This window comes from Hemicordylus capensis, chromosome 5 (genome assembly GCF_027244095.1).
Source record: "Hemicordylus capensis ecotype Gifberg chromosome 5, rHemCap1.1.pri, whole genome shotgun sequence".
Classification (NCBI taxonomy): Eukaryota; Metazoa; Chordata; class Lepidosauria; order Squamata; family Cordylidae; genus Hemicordylus; species Hemicordylus capensis.
The window spans coordinates 172004009-172020970 of NC_069661.1; the positions used below are offsets into that span (position 1 = coordinate 172004009).

At 39.2% G+C, this 16962-nt stretch overlaps 1 protein-coding gene across 7 annotated transcripts in view; it reads right to left on the reverse strand.

Moving 5' to 3' along the window:
• Positions 1 to 16962, reverse strand: part of MET (MET proto-oncogene, receptor tyrosine kinase) — a 159195-nt gene that overhangs the window by 97235 nt on the left and 44998 nt on the right. For 6 of the 7 annotated variants that reach the window (XM_053254301.1, XM_053254297.1, XM_053254299.1 and 3 more), the window contains one exon: positions 15292 to 16509. The exons of the other annotated variant lie outside the window; for it this stretch is intronic. In XM_053254301.1, the coding sequence (XP_053110276.1) occupies positions 15292 to 16494 (1203 nt within the window). In that variant the 5' untranslated portion in view covers positions 16495 to 16509. The remainder of the gene's footprint in view (positions 1 to 15291; positions 16510 to 16962) is intronic. 7 annotated transcript variants of the gene reach the window in all.

A 16962-nucleotide genomic window follows, 5' to 3' on the forward strand; every position in this document is an offset into this window, starting at 1 on the left:
TCATAGACCAGTATAACTGGACAAGCCAAGTAGAATTCATCTGCAAGGATATGCATATTCCAAGCATTTCGTTTAAATTGGGTCATCTTACTGGCACAGATCCCCGATATGCTAATGAGTACCGTCCATGAGTAGTGGCCAAGGATGCCATCTAAATGAGACAGCAAATGGGGATAACATCGTGTGGGTAAGCCCTTATTTGCTCAGCATTATGTTTGAAGTCAGACCAGAGTGAACCAGCATTTGGTAGTAAAAGATAACATGCACCTTTAAAAAATAAATAAATTCCAATTTCATTCTGTAAAGGAAGCAAACTTTGCCCAGGCATTTCAATAGTCTACCCCCAATAACTGAGCAAAGTGTCACCTTTTAAAGTGGTAATTCTCTTATATTTAGCAGGGGGAGAGCAACTGGCCCGATCCAACCCGAGCACAGCATCCCACCCGTGCAGGCCTGCTCAACTGCAGCCCTCCTGCAGATGTTGGCCTACAACTCCCTTAATCCCTAGCTATTAATTATGGGATAATCCCCACTGTGGTGGGGGATTATAGGAGTTGTAGTCCAAAAACAGCTGGGTGTGGGGCTGAGTTGAGCAGGCCTGCTCCAGTGGCTGTTGCTGCTATCTGCCTTATGTTTCTTTTTAGATTATGAGCCATTTGGGGATAGGGGACCATCTTATTTATGTATTTTTAATATATTATTTATTTTTCTATATAAATCACTTTAAGAACTTTGACTGAAGAATGATATATAAATTTTCATAGTAGTAGTAGTCGTCCAAGCCACCTTAAGTGGTGCAGTAGGGAAATGCTTGACTAACAAGCAGAAGGTTGCCAGTTCAAATCCCCGCTGGTACTATATTGGGCAGCAGCGATATCATCATATAGAAAGATGCTGAATGGTATCATCTCACACTGCGCAGGAGGCAGCAATGGTAAACCCCTTCTGTATTCTACCAAAGAAAACCACAGGGCTCTGTGGGCACCAGGAGTCGACACCAACTCAACGGCACACTTCACTTTAGTAGTCATCCAAACCCAGCCATTGTCTCTGGTAGCAGTGAAGAGGAAGTTGCAAGAGCATAGGAAACACCAACTTGTTTAGGTGTCTGTGAATAAGGTTTTGCATATCACAGGCCTTTTTCTGTGCAGAATCTTTCTGGACACATTAGAGCTCTGCAGAGAACTGAGCAAGGAGGTCGTGGTTCTCTATATGGTGGTGATTCTCTTATATTTAGCAGGATGAGTGCAACTGCCCCTACTCAGACCCAGCACAGCATCCTTCCAGGGGCTATTGCAGGTGTCTATCTTATGTTTCTTTTTAGATTGTGAGCCCTTTGGGAATAGGGGACCATCTTATTTATCTAGTGTAAACTTGTTTTAGAACTTTTGTTGAAAAGTGGTATAAAAATATCCAAAATAGGGCAGTCTGAGGCTCGTACATACCAGTAAAAGAGACTCTAAATTATCTTTTGCATCTCTAAAAGCTTAAGCTCTTAATTTATCCAAGTTAGTATTAGTTAAGCTGCCACAGATAACTTTTGCTTAATTTTTAAAGAGGGTCCTCTGACAACCTTTGAGGGCACAGCTTAACTCTCCCCTCTCCTCCCCTTCACCACTCTTTCTAAACTATTCACTTGGCTGATAATATGGAAAACACCCATTATCTCTGGATTAAGTATTCATTGGTCTGATGCCAAATTCCAGTGACAAATCCCACAAATATTGTTATGCAGCAAGGCCCCTACCGGTATGTGGCTTGGTATTACTATTTTCCTTTCTGTACATAAGTGAAAGTACAGAGTCCATTTGTGACTCATTAAGAAAAAAATTTATCTGATGTAGGTCTAAATTGGTATGCAATGATGTACAGGCAATTACATTTAACTGATGTCCAAGCTTCAAAACTTCAAGTCAAATTGTACTTTACTTGCTCATACAATTATTTGTGGCTAGCTGGAATTTACTCTGTACTGAGCCTTCATGATATAGGTCTACAAGCTCATTTTCTTTTAAAACTTTGGAACACCTTCCAACTGTGATATGTATCTCTATTACTAGTGTATCCTGCTCTTTTTCCAAGAAGCCCAGAAGACTATTTTAGCCTTATAACCACTCTGTGAACTAAAAGGTGGACACATATCAATTTGCCCAAGACAACCTGGTGAGTTCATAGCTCAAACCTGGAATCAAATGTTTAACTTAAGGTAGCTGCTATATATCTGACAACAAACGTCATCATAAAGTTATTGGAATGCAACAATCAGAATTTTTAAACTATTCATCATATGATAATTTCCCCCCTGCTGACTGGAGAGGTGAATAGGCACCTTTGAATGTGGTAATCTCTTACTTAGCAAGGGGAGAGCAACTGATCCCATTCAGTACAGCATCCCTAGCGGCTGTGTCTACCTTGTATTCCTTTTTAGATTGTGAATGCTTTGGAGATAGAAACCAACTTATTACTCCCACCACCAGTTAAACTGCTTGGAAAGCTTTTTCGGTGGTATAATAGTAAGAGCATAAGCCGAAGGAATCGTATTGTCCAGCATTATCCAAGACTGAATGCTGTTCCTGCAGAGTGTGATCTGACGAATAAAAATTTATTTATTTATTCGACTTGTATATTTATTTGAATTACATACCGCCCTTCCTAAAGTGGCTCAGGGCGGTTTACATTAAATTTTAAAAAACCATAAAACAAAACACATGTAAAACCAGAATTAAAATTAAAACTAGACATAATTAAAAGCCAAGATAAAAAGATGAGTCTTTAAGGCTCTCCTGAAGACCTCGAAGGAAGAGGCCTTATAGATAATTGGCGTGCATCTTTGCAATTTCTACTCAAAACCCTGTATATAAATTAAGCTCTTATTTAACCAGGGGGGAAACATAATGTTATCGTTTTCTGTAAATAACAATAAAAAAATAGGGCCAGTTCAGATGTCAATGCCAGGATTCAGTCCTAGCATTCCATGATGTCTCCACGCCTCAGAAGAACTTGTTCCCGACTCTCCTTTGGATGTGTGGCTCAGAAGAATTCTACTTCTGAGTCTGGTTAAGAACCTAAGGCCATTTTCAGATCATTATTTATTTGGGAGATCTGGTTAGAATAAGCCAGGAATGCTCAGTTTGAACACAACATAAAGTCCTGGCTTGTTCTTAACCAGAATCAGAAGTAGAATTCTTCCCACCCCGACACCTCACACATGAAGGGGAGGGGGAAGCACACACATCTGAGGCTCAAGGATCTCACACACAGCCAAGATGCAATCCTGGCTCTGCATTACAGCTAAACCAACCTACGATGATAACTGGATTCCCAAGTCTGAAATGTTATTGTTATTCCTCAGACATATTCCTATTCATGGCAGCAATAACCCTCAGAAGAGACAGTGTTGGATTTTGCAGGAGGCGGGTTGTGGAAACTGGTGCAGAACAAGATTTATGAAGTCTTCAGGTTGCTTTACAAACAGCCTCAGGGATTCAAATTGACAAAATGAAGTGGTATGATGCAGGTCTATTCAGGTTTTACCATGACTGACATTACCAACCTCCCACCTCACCCTAGAACTTAACACCAAATTGTCGCCCCATAGCACATATCTTCGATAGTTTTGTCTGTTTGTGGATCTGTCATGGAGAATAGTTATATGCAAAACCCTTCATTTTTATAGAACAATATTTGGGAATCCTTACTGGATACTTTCATTACACTTTTATACTGCCCCTTTCTCAAAGGAGCAGTGTACATGATTCCCTCGTCCCACCTACCCACCAAGCCCACAAGCACTTAATTCTTTTAACCCTGTGAGTAGGTTGCCAATTGGCAGTTCTTAGCAGTCACCATAAGCTTTGTGGCCCAAGCTCAAATCTCTGTTCAGCCATGAAACTCATTGGGTAACTGGGCCAATCACTCTCTCTCAGCCTAACCTACCTTGAAGGGCTGTTGTGAGGAGAAACATACTCTGGGCTCCTTGGAGAAAGAGTAGAATATAAATGTAGTAAATAATAAATACTGCACTACACTCTCAATTTAGAAACATCTGAATCTAGAACAACCTAGAGTATGAAATAAAATACACCATAGTCAGAATGTGCTGACTATGATTTTAATAATCAAATTTCTAGGCCTAAAGCCTTTGAAATAAATGGGAATAATTGTTGAAACTCAAAAGAAACAGCAGTTATATAAGACATCAGATATAAATTTATCCTTGAATATTTCCAGACACACTTCAAATTTATCAACTGAGTCAATTTACTGATAGAACAGGAAAAATTATTCTGCTAGGGGTGCATTACGTAAGATAAAGAGACAAATGTTGATGTAATTAGCTAATACAAATTAAAAACATTGCACATTTTCTTGTCAAAGATCATTCTTAGTATTATTCACTTTTGATATTGATTACCACTGCATCAGTTCTTGTAATCTGGTTAGTGCATTAGCACTAAGTAAATATTATTGATTCAGATACAGATATAATGGACCCATGCAATCTCTGTATTTTACCCATTTCCTTTGCATTAGGTTTTTAAAATCAGCACACAGATCACCAAGACCAAAGGGTGCTAACGACTGAAAAGAAAACATAAACTATCAATTAAAAAATATTCCACAGCTTATTGGCCAAAATAGCACCTGAAATAAACCTTTCTTCCTCTCATAAAACTCTCTAGAAATATTTGTGGCTTAAGCAATAGGAACAGAAATTGACACAATATTGACTGGATCAATAAAGATGCACACGTTTTCAAGCTTCACAGAACCCTGCATAAGACAAACATTAAAAGAGAACAAACTCTTATATTATTTATTTATTATTTAATACATTTCTATATTGCCCAAAATGCAAGTTCTCTGGGCGGTTTACAAAACAATTAAAAAACCCACAAAAAATAAAAACAATCATTAAAAAACAAATAACAATTTTAGCTTTAGCACGAGCTGTTCTTATAGCAAAAGGCAGATTTGGATTTCTTAATATAGAGTCTGTGACTCCTGCTAGTTACAATATTAAAATAGGAAGAGGGAGAGGGTTAATTTTTTTTAAAAGGATGTTATGATTGAAACAACTAATATAAAGTAAGGTCTGATTAGGGTAGTACAGTGATACAGTTCTTATGTACAGTAGTACAGTGATATTTTCAGGAGTCAACGAATTCCTGATAAAAGATTGTGATCACTGGTAATAATAATAATAATAATAATAATAATAATAATTCAATTTCTATACCACCCTTCCAAAAATGGCTCAGGGCGGTTTACACAGAGAACTAACAAACAAATAAGATGGATTCCTTTCCCCAAAGGGCTCACATTCTAAAAAGAAACATAAGATAGACCCCAGCTACAGTCACTGGAAGTACTGTGCTGGGGGTGGATAGGGCCAGTTACTCTCCCCCTGCTAAATAAAGAGAATCACCACGGTAAAAGGTGCCTCTTTGCCAAGTTAGCAGGTAGGGGGGGAAAGACAGGAAATTGAAGATTAAAAAAAAATAAAGGTCTGCATGTGCCAAAAAGTTGTTTGTGCTTGAAGTTGTGAACAAAATAGATGCATTGTGCTTCACAAGGGAGCCATCGTTATAGTCACCATCTGACAGACCATGCAGTATACTATAGGCAGGCAGTTCTGCACCACTCACACTGCTGCAGGCATCTCAAACAATGCCAGCACTGTTGTGCAAGAAAACTTTTGTGCCAATATGTAAAATTGTACAATCATGCTTGTGCAATGCTACAGCCATTATTGCCAATTGCTATAGTAGTACACAAGCATGATTGTGCCATGGTACATATTGGTGCAAGAGTGCCCACAGTAGTTGCCTAAAGCAGTGCGGGTGGTGCAGAACCGCCCGTGGTATGCTGTGCAGTGTGTTGGCCACCATCTCTTCAAGACAAAACTATAGAATGGCCACTGCTTATTTGAATGGTGTATGTGAACACACACACATACACACGATTTCATGTTTCCTTAAATGCTGGGCTAAAAAAAGGAGCAAACAAGATAGCTCAAAAACAGCAATGTGGTAACCATAGATAAAGTAAGTAAAGTGTGCCATCAAGTTGATTTTGACTCCTGGAGCCCACAGAGCCCTGTGGTTTTCTTTGGTAGAATACAGGAGGGGCTTACCATTGCCTCCTCCCTCGCAGTATGAGATGATGCCTTTCAGCATCTTCCTATATTGCTGCTGCCTGATATAGTACCAGCGGGAATTGAACCGGCAACCTTCGACTTGTTAGTCAAGCATTTCTCCACTGTGCCGCTTACTTCAGTATTTATCTTCCATCATCCCTGCAATGCTATCCCAGGACCCAAAAGATCCACTGGTACCTTATAATCAGAAATGTTGTGCTGTTCCTTCTACATGCAATATTTATCTATCAAATTTGTACATTGCCCCAAACCTTTACTGCTGCGTGGTTTACACAGCATAAAACAAGTTATACAGAAAATAAAAATCTTAACACAATTTGAAATCACAGTCAAATTAAAAAGCAATATACTGTACATTTGACAAACACACACCATATATTTATTTATTTATTTATTAGAAACCTTTAATATACTGCCCACTCCGAAAACTCCGGGCAGTGCACAAAAACATGCGAAACAGGACAACATTAAAAATTACATTCTAAATTAAAAACTAAAGTAACTAACAAAAATAAAAAAACAAATAGGTAAACTACAGGGCAAAAGCCTGGCGAAAAAGAAAAGTCTTCAACAGAAATTTGAAGATCAGTAAGGAAGGGGCTAAACAAATCTGAAGGGGAAGAGTTCCAAATAAGTGGGGCAGCAACCAAAAAGGCCCTTTCACAGGTCCTAGCTCCCCGAACCTCTCAGAAATCAGGGACCGACAAAAGGGCCATCTGAGATTATCTAACCGGACAGGATGTAACTGGATGGGAGAGGCGGGTCTGCAGGTAGACAGGCACCAAAACCCGCAAGGCTTTGAAGGTCAAAACCAGGACCTTACATTGAACTTGGAAGTGAATAGGCAACCAGTGCAATGACTGCAGAAGAGGTGTTACCCTGTCATATTTTCTGGGACCCATGAGTAGGCGAGCCGCTGCATTCTGGACACGTTATAGCTTCCTGATCGTTCTCAAAGGTAACCCTAGATAGAGGGTGTTGCAATAATCTAAGCGGGAGATAACAAGGGCATGGGTCACTGTCATTAATGCCTGCCAATCAATGTAAGGGTGTAATTGGTGAATCAGATGAAGCTGGGCAAAAGCACTTCTGGCCGCAGCCTCCACCTGCTGTTCAAGCAGGAGGCGCGAGTCCAAAAGGACCCCCAAATCACAAACAAGCTCCTTGTTCGATTATATCCTTTGCTGCTGTTTTTGTGGTCATGGTTTTGGAATATGGAGAAATTTATTTTCAGGATTAAAGTAAAGATTTTATTATGCATTTTTGTTTAATACTGTGACAAGTATGAATAAATGGTATGGGGGGGCACATTTCATCTCCAACTCATGTTAAAACATATCTGGGCACACATTGTTCCAACTTGCAATGTGCAATCAATTTCTCTTAAGTTGCAAGTGTTTAAAATATGCCACATTGACCACTTTTGATCAGGAGACCTGATAGTTTTTAATTCTTCCAAAAATTTGTAATAAAAAAATACATTACAGTTCCAGGACCTTGAAGGAGTTATTTCTCTCTTATTAAATATTTCTAGACATTTCCCAAGAATGACAGATCAATAAAGGTCTTTGTGGTTTCCTGATGGAAAGTTGCAATTATTTTCTTCCATTATACAATACGCATAATTCAATTTTGCTCATCTATCATCTTTGTAAAGAAAAAAAACCATTCTGTGTTTATTTCACCGTCTCTTCTGATTTCATTTCAGGAGCCTGCTTGCTTTCATTTCACACTCCTAAATCTTTTGTGTCCCTATTTGCATCTTCATTTGACAATAATCATGACCGGTTTATCACGCAGTGACAGAGACACAGTAAAATCAAAATTATTTTTTATGGGATACACACACACACACACTTACACTTTAACAATTTCATTGTGGGGAGCACATTTAATTATTTTAAAGAAAACAGAAAAAAGAAAAAAAGAAAATGTCTGAGCCGAACAGTGGAAGTCTTATGATTTCAACTATTTCTACTTTATCTTCCTAGGGTTGGATAAACTGCAGGAGTTAACATATTTGACTTGAGTAACCCAGGCTAAAAATGACTAAAATTGAATCTGTGCCCAGTCCACTGCATTCAGTTTTCCTAAAGTGAGCGTGGCAAAAAAAAATACCAAAGAAATGATTCAGAAGCTTCCAGGATTACTAATATCTTTTAGTTTCGATGAAACTACTCTAAAGTCTTTTTTTCCTTCCCCCTAGTATTGCTAGAGGTAATTCTTCCTTTTCAAATTCAGATCAGTTTTTAGAATTGCAAAGGTAAAAATCCATGAATGTTCTCAGGTCAAAGGTCCCACTGAAATCAGTGGGGGGACTAGGTAGAAGTATTTGACAGATGATGCCCATAGTTGGGGACATCGCAAGACTGGATTCTGAAGCCATACAGAGCAGGACCTCCAACAATCTAACCATATAGGGCTTCTAAAGGTTAATGTCAGCACTATGAACTGGACCTAGAAATTAACAGAAAGCCCGTGAAATTGCTGTAATATTGGAGTTGTTTTCTGAGTCTCCTATCCTAGTCAATACTCTGACAGTTGCTTTTTAATTTATAGTTTCTTGACATTCTAAGGGCAGCTCCATGTAAGACACATTACAGTAGTCTAATTGGACGTTGCTGAGGACCAAACTGTAAGTTTGACTAAACACTTTAAGAGGCATGCTTAACACCAGAAGAGTCTCTTATGAAGCAAAAAGCAGCTGTGGGGGCCTGATCCTAACTAGAATAGCAGAGTTCAGGGAGGGATAAATAGCAGAGTTCAGGGGTAAAGTTAACTCTTTACCCCTGAACCATTTTCATGCTGAAAATACCCCCAAGGTATCTTTTTGCAGTACTTTGGGGGAGTGATTTTCAGCAAGAAAACAGTGCAAGTTAAATTCACTCTCCTTGTCTTCTACAGAACCAGTCAGGATAAGGCCCACCACCTTCAGAGATGCTTTTTCACAATAGGAATTGCATCAGTTTTAATCATGCCTTAAACATGTTGAGTCAAACATCTAATTTAGTCCTAAGGCATGAATTATTATGGATTATATCATTTCTCCCCCACATTTAAAAGTGGGGGAAAAAAAAGGTTTATAATTTATTCTATTTCTAACCTATCTACAAGCTACCTAATGGCGAAGCAAGGAAATGACTTGACTAGCAAGCCAGAGGTTTCCGGTTCGAATCCCTGCTGGTACTATATCGAGGAGCAGCGATATAGGAAGATGATGAAAGGCATCATCTCATACTGCGTGGGAGATGGCAATGGTAAACCCCTCCCGTATTCTACCAAAGACAACCACAGGGCTCTGTGGTCGCCAGGAGTTGACACCGACTCGATGGCACACTTTACTTTAAAACCTATCTACAACATTTAGTTAGATCAAAATGAGAACAATGAAAAAATATTCACACTTGAAATTTAGCCTGGAAACTTTCAGTTGAAGTGATGTGGCCTCACTGACCAACATGCAAGTGCAAATGATCAAAACTGTAGTCTTATCTTAAAAACATTTTTGTGCCTCTTTCTTCCGCTGGTGTTGCTAACAAAATGCTCTTTCGAGAATTGTTTTTCTCCTTCTCTTTTTAACTCTGCATTGGTCAATACTTGTATGTTATTCCAAGAAGTAGGAATTATTCCTGCCCATACATTAGGTATATCTCATGTCGGTATAACTTTTTAAAATTCTGTCAAAACAAACTTCTGGAAAGGCCAACTAAAGTTCACGATTAGTATTTGTTTAGTTTGCTCCTATTGGTTCTATTTTTTTTTAATCAGTTCCGAGCATGCAATGATGAATTCCCTTTCTGGAATTAATTCTAATAGAATGGCAGGTGGGCCCGGCAGGTGGGCAGACGCAGCGGCTGCAGGCAGGGGGGAGAAAAAGAGAGGCAGCTGGGAAGAATGTGGTGGGGGTGGCAAACAAAAAAGCCGCGGAGGTGGAGGGACTAGGGGCACAAATGCTCTGCACCAGATCACCTAGTAATATATATTTCATTAAACTATTAATATTCCTGATTCACTCCACTGTCTTGCCCTTTCATACCACAACTCTTGCCCTTGGATTCTACACTTGTAACTCATTATTAATGCTGGCTCTCTTATATTTAGCAAGGGGAAAACAACTGTCCCCATTCCGTCCAGCACAGTATCTTTCCAGTGGCTGTTACTGGGACCGACTTTGTGTGTTCTTAAAGATTTTGAGCACCTTGGGGACAAGGAACCATCTCATTGCTTTTGCTATGGAAACTGCACTAGACACTTTTTTGTTGTAAAGCAGTATATAAACATCCATCATCATTAGGAACTGGCGCTCTGATATATCACGATGCTATTGTAATCCTGTGCATATAGTGTTCTGTTTAGCTGGACTTCAGATTCATGTTTAAATGGCCATATGAAAAAATAAGATATAATTTTTCTAAACTGCAGCTTTGTTAGGGCAGAATTTCATCTTTTAGTTGTCTGTAATGGTCATCTTCAAACTGTGCTCTAGGAAACCCCGTGGTTCCTTGAAAACTTATCAAGGATAACTGGTCTTCAACTGGTGGGTTAGGACCCAAATAGAGGCTTTAACTTGCCTAAGGTGGAACACATCTTTCTTGTTTGTTTGTTTTTTAAGGAGAACTAGAAAAACAGGAAGTGACCAGATGCAAAGGAGGACAGAGGTTTACAGCCTTTAAAGCTCAGAATAGGGACACTGTGACAGCTGCAAGATTACTGCACCTACCAAAATTCTTTCTTCTGGACAACTATTAAGATGTACAAGAGTTCAATCTTCCCTTTGACTCCAGTTAACCTGGGAATGGGGAGAAAGATGGACATGCAGATTTTTTAAAAAAGTGGATCCCATGTTGCATGCTGGGATTAAAGCTGAGTTGTAAGTCTGAAAACTACTGCTCTATACATAAACAGAGAAGCTGCCCAGAAACACAGCTTGCACACTATTTCTAGTCTTCCCTTGCAATATGCAGATGTATGGGGGGACTGTTCTGTGTTCTGAGCGGTGATGTCCATTCACATGGGTCAACCAAACCAAATGTGAACCTTAGAACATGTCCAGAATTATCTACAATATGCAGACATTCCATGACAGAGGGGTTTGTCTGCAGACAAGTTGATGAGAAGTTGGAAACTAATCTGACGGAAAGCTCGAAGAACCACTGATATATAGTGAGTGAATTTAGCAGTACAATGGAGATACTGACATATGATGGATTTCTTTACTATCAGCTACAAGCTAAATCGTTTTTGTAAAGGTTCGGTTATTGCATATATTCAATAAAATCTTAATTTTTCAAGAAATCTGAATAACACTAAGCTTTATTCGAGGTTAAAAAAATCCTGAAGCAACTCAGATTTTTTATACACTACAAAGAAGCAACCCAAGCCTAGTTTAAAGCCCCTCTGTATACCTACACTTATTCTATCAATGGTTGTTCCAGAAAACTTTGCAGTGCATTTTTAATTTAGCTTTCTGATTTTGCTTTCCAAGAAAAACATTTGTAAAATGTGCTAGTTCTGAGGGGGGGAAATAATAAATGCATGCGCGCACACACACGCACACACACACACACCCACCCCTCATTATGAAAGAGGTCATACAAGGAAGCATATATGAGTGGCATACCCCATTTCGAGAAATGTCATAAGAGCAGAAACTGGGGGTTTTGATACACAATACTGATAAAGGTGTACTTTTGAGGGTGTTGGTATATCAGTATTATGCATCAAAACCCTTAGAATCCCCCAGTTCCTTCTCTTATAACATTTCTCGAAATCGGATATGCCATTTCACTCAAGGTCAAACAGTCATCTTCCCTAATTTATCCATCACTGATATGCGAAACACATGGCAGATTCTGAAAAGTATCCTCCAGCAAGAACAATGTTCTCAGTAAGTGGAAACTAATTCTGTCAATAATTTTAATGACATTTGTTTAAAAAGACAAACTTTCTAATCCAGAGCCTCCCCCACCCCACACACAACCCTGAATAGGAGTGTGATTAATGGTTGGGTGGGAGCCACTATTCTAAAAACAAAATGTTTCATTTTTCTAGAATGAAAAATGAATAAAGGAAATTAAACTTCAAGGAAAAGAAGAATTTTCAGCCAAGCACAAGACGGCAGCTCGAGACACTATCTGTGCCACACAATACCCTAGAAAGTATGAAGACAAAATTGTTTCTCTTACTCACTCACCTCTCTTTTGACAGCTACAACTGCAATCAAGCCATTTCTAAATGGAAAACCTTCAGTTTTAGTCATTCAGTCTTAATCGGAATAAACTGGCTTAAATTCAAATACTCTGGGCTTACTTTGTTAATTAAACTGATAGTTTGTGCAAGAATGCAAACAGATACTCTAAAAGTGTCTCCACTTAGCACTGGTAAGCTTTGGACAGGGCTATCAGAAAGGACCCCTAGTTTGGCTTTTGTCCTGAACATTGTCAATTTCCTTTCCTGCTCAAAACCAAAATGTGTACAAGTTAATAGGTTTTTCCATTTACCTTACTGAAGACTGATCCTTCAGTACCTATTATTGCTTTTCCCGTTCCAGTCCCTGGAAAGAGGCCCTAGATAATGTAGATGTGAATCATGAAGAGAATATCCTTATCCACAGCCCAATTCACGTTCCAATACAAGTCATGATCAAGAGAGATTATTTAGGACTTGTGGATACCCACAACTTCTTGCTCTCATGAAGTTCCTTGCTTCTCATCAGAGGAGATAAGCCGCACAGAGAAATAAGTTTTGGGCGGTATATAAATTTTTTGAATAAAATAAATCAGAAGATATTTCTAAGCCTTTCCTTGTTTTTTTTGGGGGGGGCAGACTACTTGGGGACATGTATATGTAGAGCTCATCATGCAGGTATATGGACCATCTTGACCAAGATCACCAAACCTCTTATGCATGCAAGTGGTCACCTTATTTCACTGAGAACCAGCTTTGTGTGTCCATGCAATGTGACATGTAAAGCTGGCCTCTCTACAGACATGAACAGGAAAGACACGGCAAAGTTCTTTTGTTAGTACCTTATTACACTAGAGGCTCCCCCATGCCAATGCCTGTAACAAAATACTGGATTGAGTGAATATGTGGACTTGAAAAGTAACAAATATATGGTAGGGAAAGCTGTTGAGGGTTTTAGTAATTTATATGCTGTAGGTAAAGTAAAGTATGCCATCAAGTCAATTTCAACTCCTGGCACCCACAGAGCACTGTGGTTTTCTTTGGTAGAATACAGGAGGGGTTTACCATTGCCTCCTCCCACGCAGTGTGAGATGATGCCTTTCAGCATCTTCCTATATCGCTGCTGCCCAATATAGTACCAGGGGGGATTCAAACCAGCAACCTTCTGCTTGTTAGTCAAGCATTTCCCCACTGCACCACTCAAGGTGACCTTAAGTAGAGACACTGAAGAGATAATGCAAAATCAAAATTAGCTGTAATGAGGACAACTTGGGGTGGGGTTGTTTGTTGAAAGCTAAGGTATGAAAAATGCTGATATTTTGGCAGAAACTGTAGAATCTTCCTGAAAATTGTTTGCATCAAATAGGTTTTTTGAAAACTATCAGTGACATAAGAATGGTCCAAATGGTTTCACAGACACACAGTGCCAAACTTCAAGTACTGTTAGGGTCAAAATAGACATGACAGGAGATAGAATCTCACAGGTTTTTTTAGCCTAAAAGGCTGCCTAACACAGCTGCTTTGAAGACTGGAAAGTGGAACTCTGAAGAGGACATTTAACCTTTTCCTCCCCAATCTAAGACTGCACTGTTATTGGGGGGGTGGGGGTGGAGACCCAGGTAGAGATGCTATACCTGCTTTGCCCCTCCAGCTTGCATATTAGAAAACACATTCAAGTCTTCAGTACTCTCCTTGCAGGAAGACTTACTCTGTAATAGCTACCAGGCAAAGTCCCTAACAGTAAGGGAATTCAGAAATGTTAAACATTACAACTATTCCTTCCTTTGTAATTTTTTTCCTGGCTATTTCTACTGCTGCAGAGAGTTATGTAATGCTTCAGTTCTGCATGAAACACTTGCAAAGGATTTAAGTAGTTTAAAAACAAGAGGCTGAAATTATCATAGGCACACATGGGTTGAGCCATCCAATATGGAATGACATCAAAATGAAATATTCTACATCACTCCACTGGCAGTACTAACAGCTGCAAAGGAATGATGTAATGCATCCAAGGCACGTGCCTTGCATTTAGATCTCAGGAGTTTTAGATTCATTGTTCCACAGTTTATATTTGCTTTGCCGCATAAAAGTGAATATGGTGAACATGTCTCCAGTTCTGAAAGATCTTCACTGGCTTCCAGGTTGTTGCTGGACAAAATTTAAATAGTATTAATGGTTCTGCCTACTAAGCCCTATACAATCTGTTAATAACACATCTGAAACTTTGCCATCTCCCATACAAACCTGTCCATCAACAGAGAACTTCATCAGAGACTCTGCTCCAAGAGGTCTGGGGCACAGAATTCCAGACCCAGGATACTGGAGAAATCACAGATATCCAAGCCCATCCTTCTTCTTAGACCTTTTCAACAGCAGTTGATAGCAAATGTCCATACATGTTTCTTATTGCTAACTATATTGTTTTGTTGGATTTAATTTGTTCATTGTTAGATATATATTGTTGGTATTTTATATTGTCTTAACTGAGTGCCATAAGTGGCCTTGAGGTTATTTTAGTGGAAAGGCAAGATAATAATAAAGAATAATACATTAATAAATAAAAAAGTGTGGTTCTCCATGAAGTCGGTGCTGGAACAGGTTCATGTAAAGCCTGTTTTCAGGAGTTTTTCATGTTTTACCCTATTAAACTCCCTTCAGTGACTTACATATTCTATTTACAGGAACTCCTTCTTACAAAGATGAATCATTGTTGGCTGTAACTAGCACTAATAGTTATTTATTTAGACAACTTAAATAATTTGAAACAATTGGCCTTGGACTGCAGCCAAAAGTGGCAGCCCTGAAAATACTTATCACTCACAACTGAAATCAATGGGGCCATGGACTGAATAATGGAACACTCAATGTAAATGAGACTAAGGATGGTAGGGTAATTCACTGACTTAAGCAGTTAATTAGCACAAGTTAACACCATGCATACTTACCCTGTTTACACAGTATTTGCTGTCCTTCTCATACAGGTGTTGAAGACATTTCATGTTTTGTTTGCCTACGATCTTGCCAAAGAATTCATTGATGGTTTTGATAGATACTGCACAGACAGCAGACTTATGTGTTGGTTCTGAAGAGTCTGGTTTACTTTGCGCAAAGGCACCATATAGAATATCATCATTCATATCAAGACCCATTTCCTGGGCCAAGGCTGGACCTGGCTTACCAACATATGCAGCTTGCAAAAGATTAAACACTTCATTTGACTGCTTGGTTGACCTCTTCCTACGTTTTTCAGTGTAAATGCATTCAAGCGGCATTTCCATGTACGAACGCAACTCAGAATCAAACGAGCAGAACCGTATAATCCTGGTGTGAAAAGTCGGGGAGTCTAGAGATTCTCTCTGGACAGTGAGAAAGTACAGAAAGTGGTCCTTTTCAAAAGCATGGATATACTTAATGGGGTAGGAATCCATGAATTGTGGAAGGACATCAATATAGGAGTGGGCCGCTGGAAACTCAAACCCATTCAGAGTTTCTTTTAATCTTCGAACAGATATTGAATGCATATATTGATCTTGTTGAAATGACTTGACAGTATTTCCAACATAGAAGTACACAAATCGTCCCTTTCCCGTTACCAGAACTTTGGTTCCTAAAGGGCTTACAACACAGTCAGGACACTGGTTTGATTCTTCATGCATGTGCTCAGGGTACATGCAGTGCACTCTCTTTCCAATGTCAGCAGGGTTTTCAGAATCAATGAAATGGTGTTGGCAAGTTCCTTTTGCAACGCTACCACAGCTGATGAGCCGATCTCCATAATAGGTTTCTAGGAGTAGAGCCATGTTGACATTGTTGTTCCAAATGCCACCAGACTGATTAATTTTAGATTTACAATCTTGACAGGGAGCACAGTCTGGGCTTTCCAACACAGGTCCAGTCTTGTACACAGAGACATTGTGAAGGCTTTCATTTAACACATAGATTTTGTTAATTGCTCCTATATAGATGTGGTGTCTATACAGAACTATATTTTGTATTGAGGTTTCTGCAGTGAAGTTAGGGAGTTGATACTCAACGCTCAGATTCATCTCTTGCCTTGAACCTGCTTCTTTACATTTACCATTGCTCCTCGGTACCAAAGTCAACAGCAATACAATAATCCAAGAGACAGATGTAGCAGAAGGCTCCATTGCTGCAGATTTATCCTGTAAAAACATATTTTTAAAAATGTTAATAATCCACATATAAATTATCTATCAATTAACAGAAATTTAAATCTTAAATCTAAGGAGATGGAGAGGTTCTCATAACACTCTTATTTCCTATATTGACAAGCATCTCCCCATTAAAGGATTTTAACAGGAGTTCTTGAATTTTCTTTAGGCTAGGACTGATCTTTAGAGTCTCAGTACAGTGCTGACAGAGGCAGAGGACTGCAGGAATAACATCAGCATTGGTACTGGTTTGCATCTGAGTTCTTGGTTCACCCTCAGCTCTTGATCTGAGCAGCCAGAAGGGTGCTCTTGTATTGCTGCTAGCTTACTCTCTGGAGAAGAATTAGGGAGACACAAAGCACAACAAAAATGGATCTTCAGTGGCAAAAGCAGCAATACAAGAGCACCCTTCTGGCTGCTCAGATCAAGAGCTGAGGGTGAACC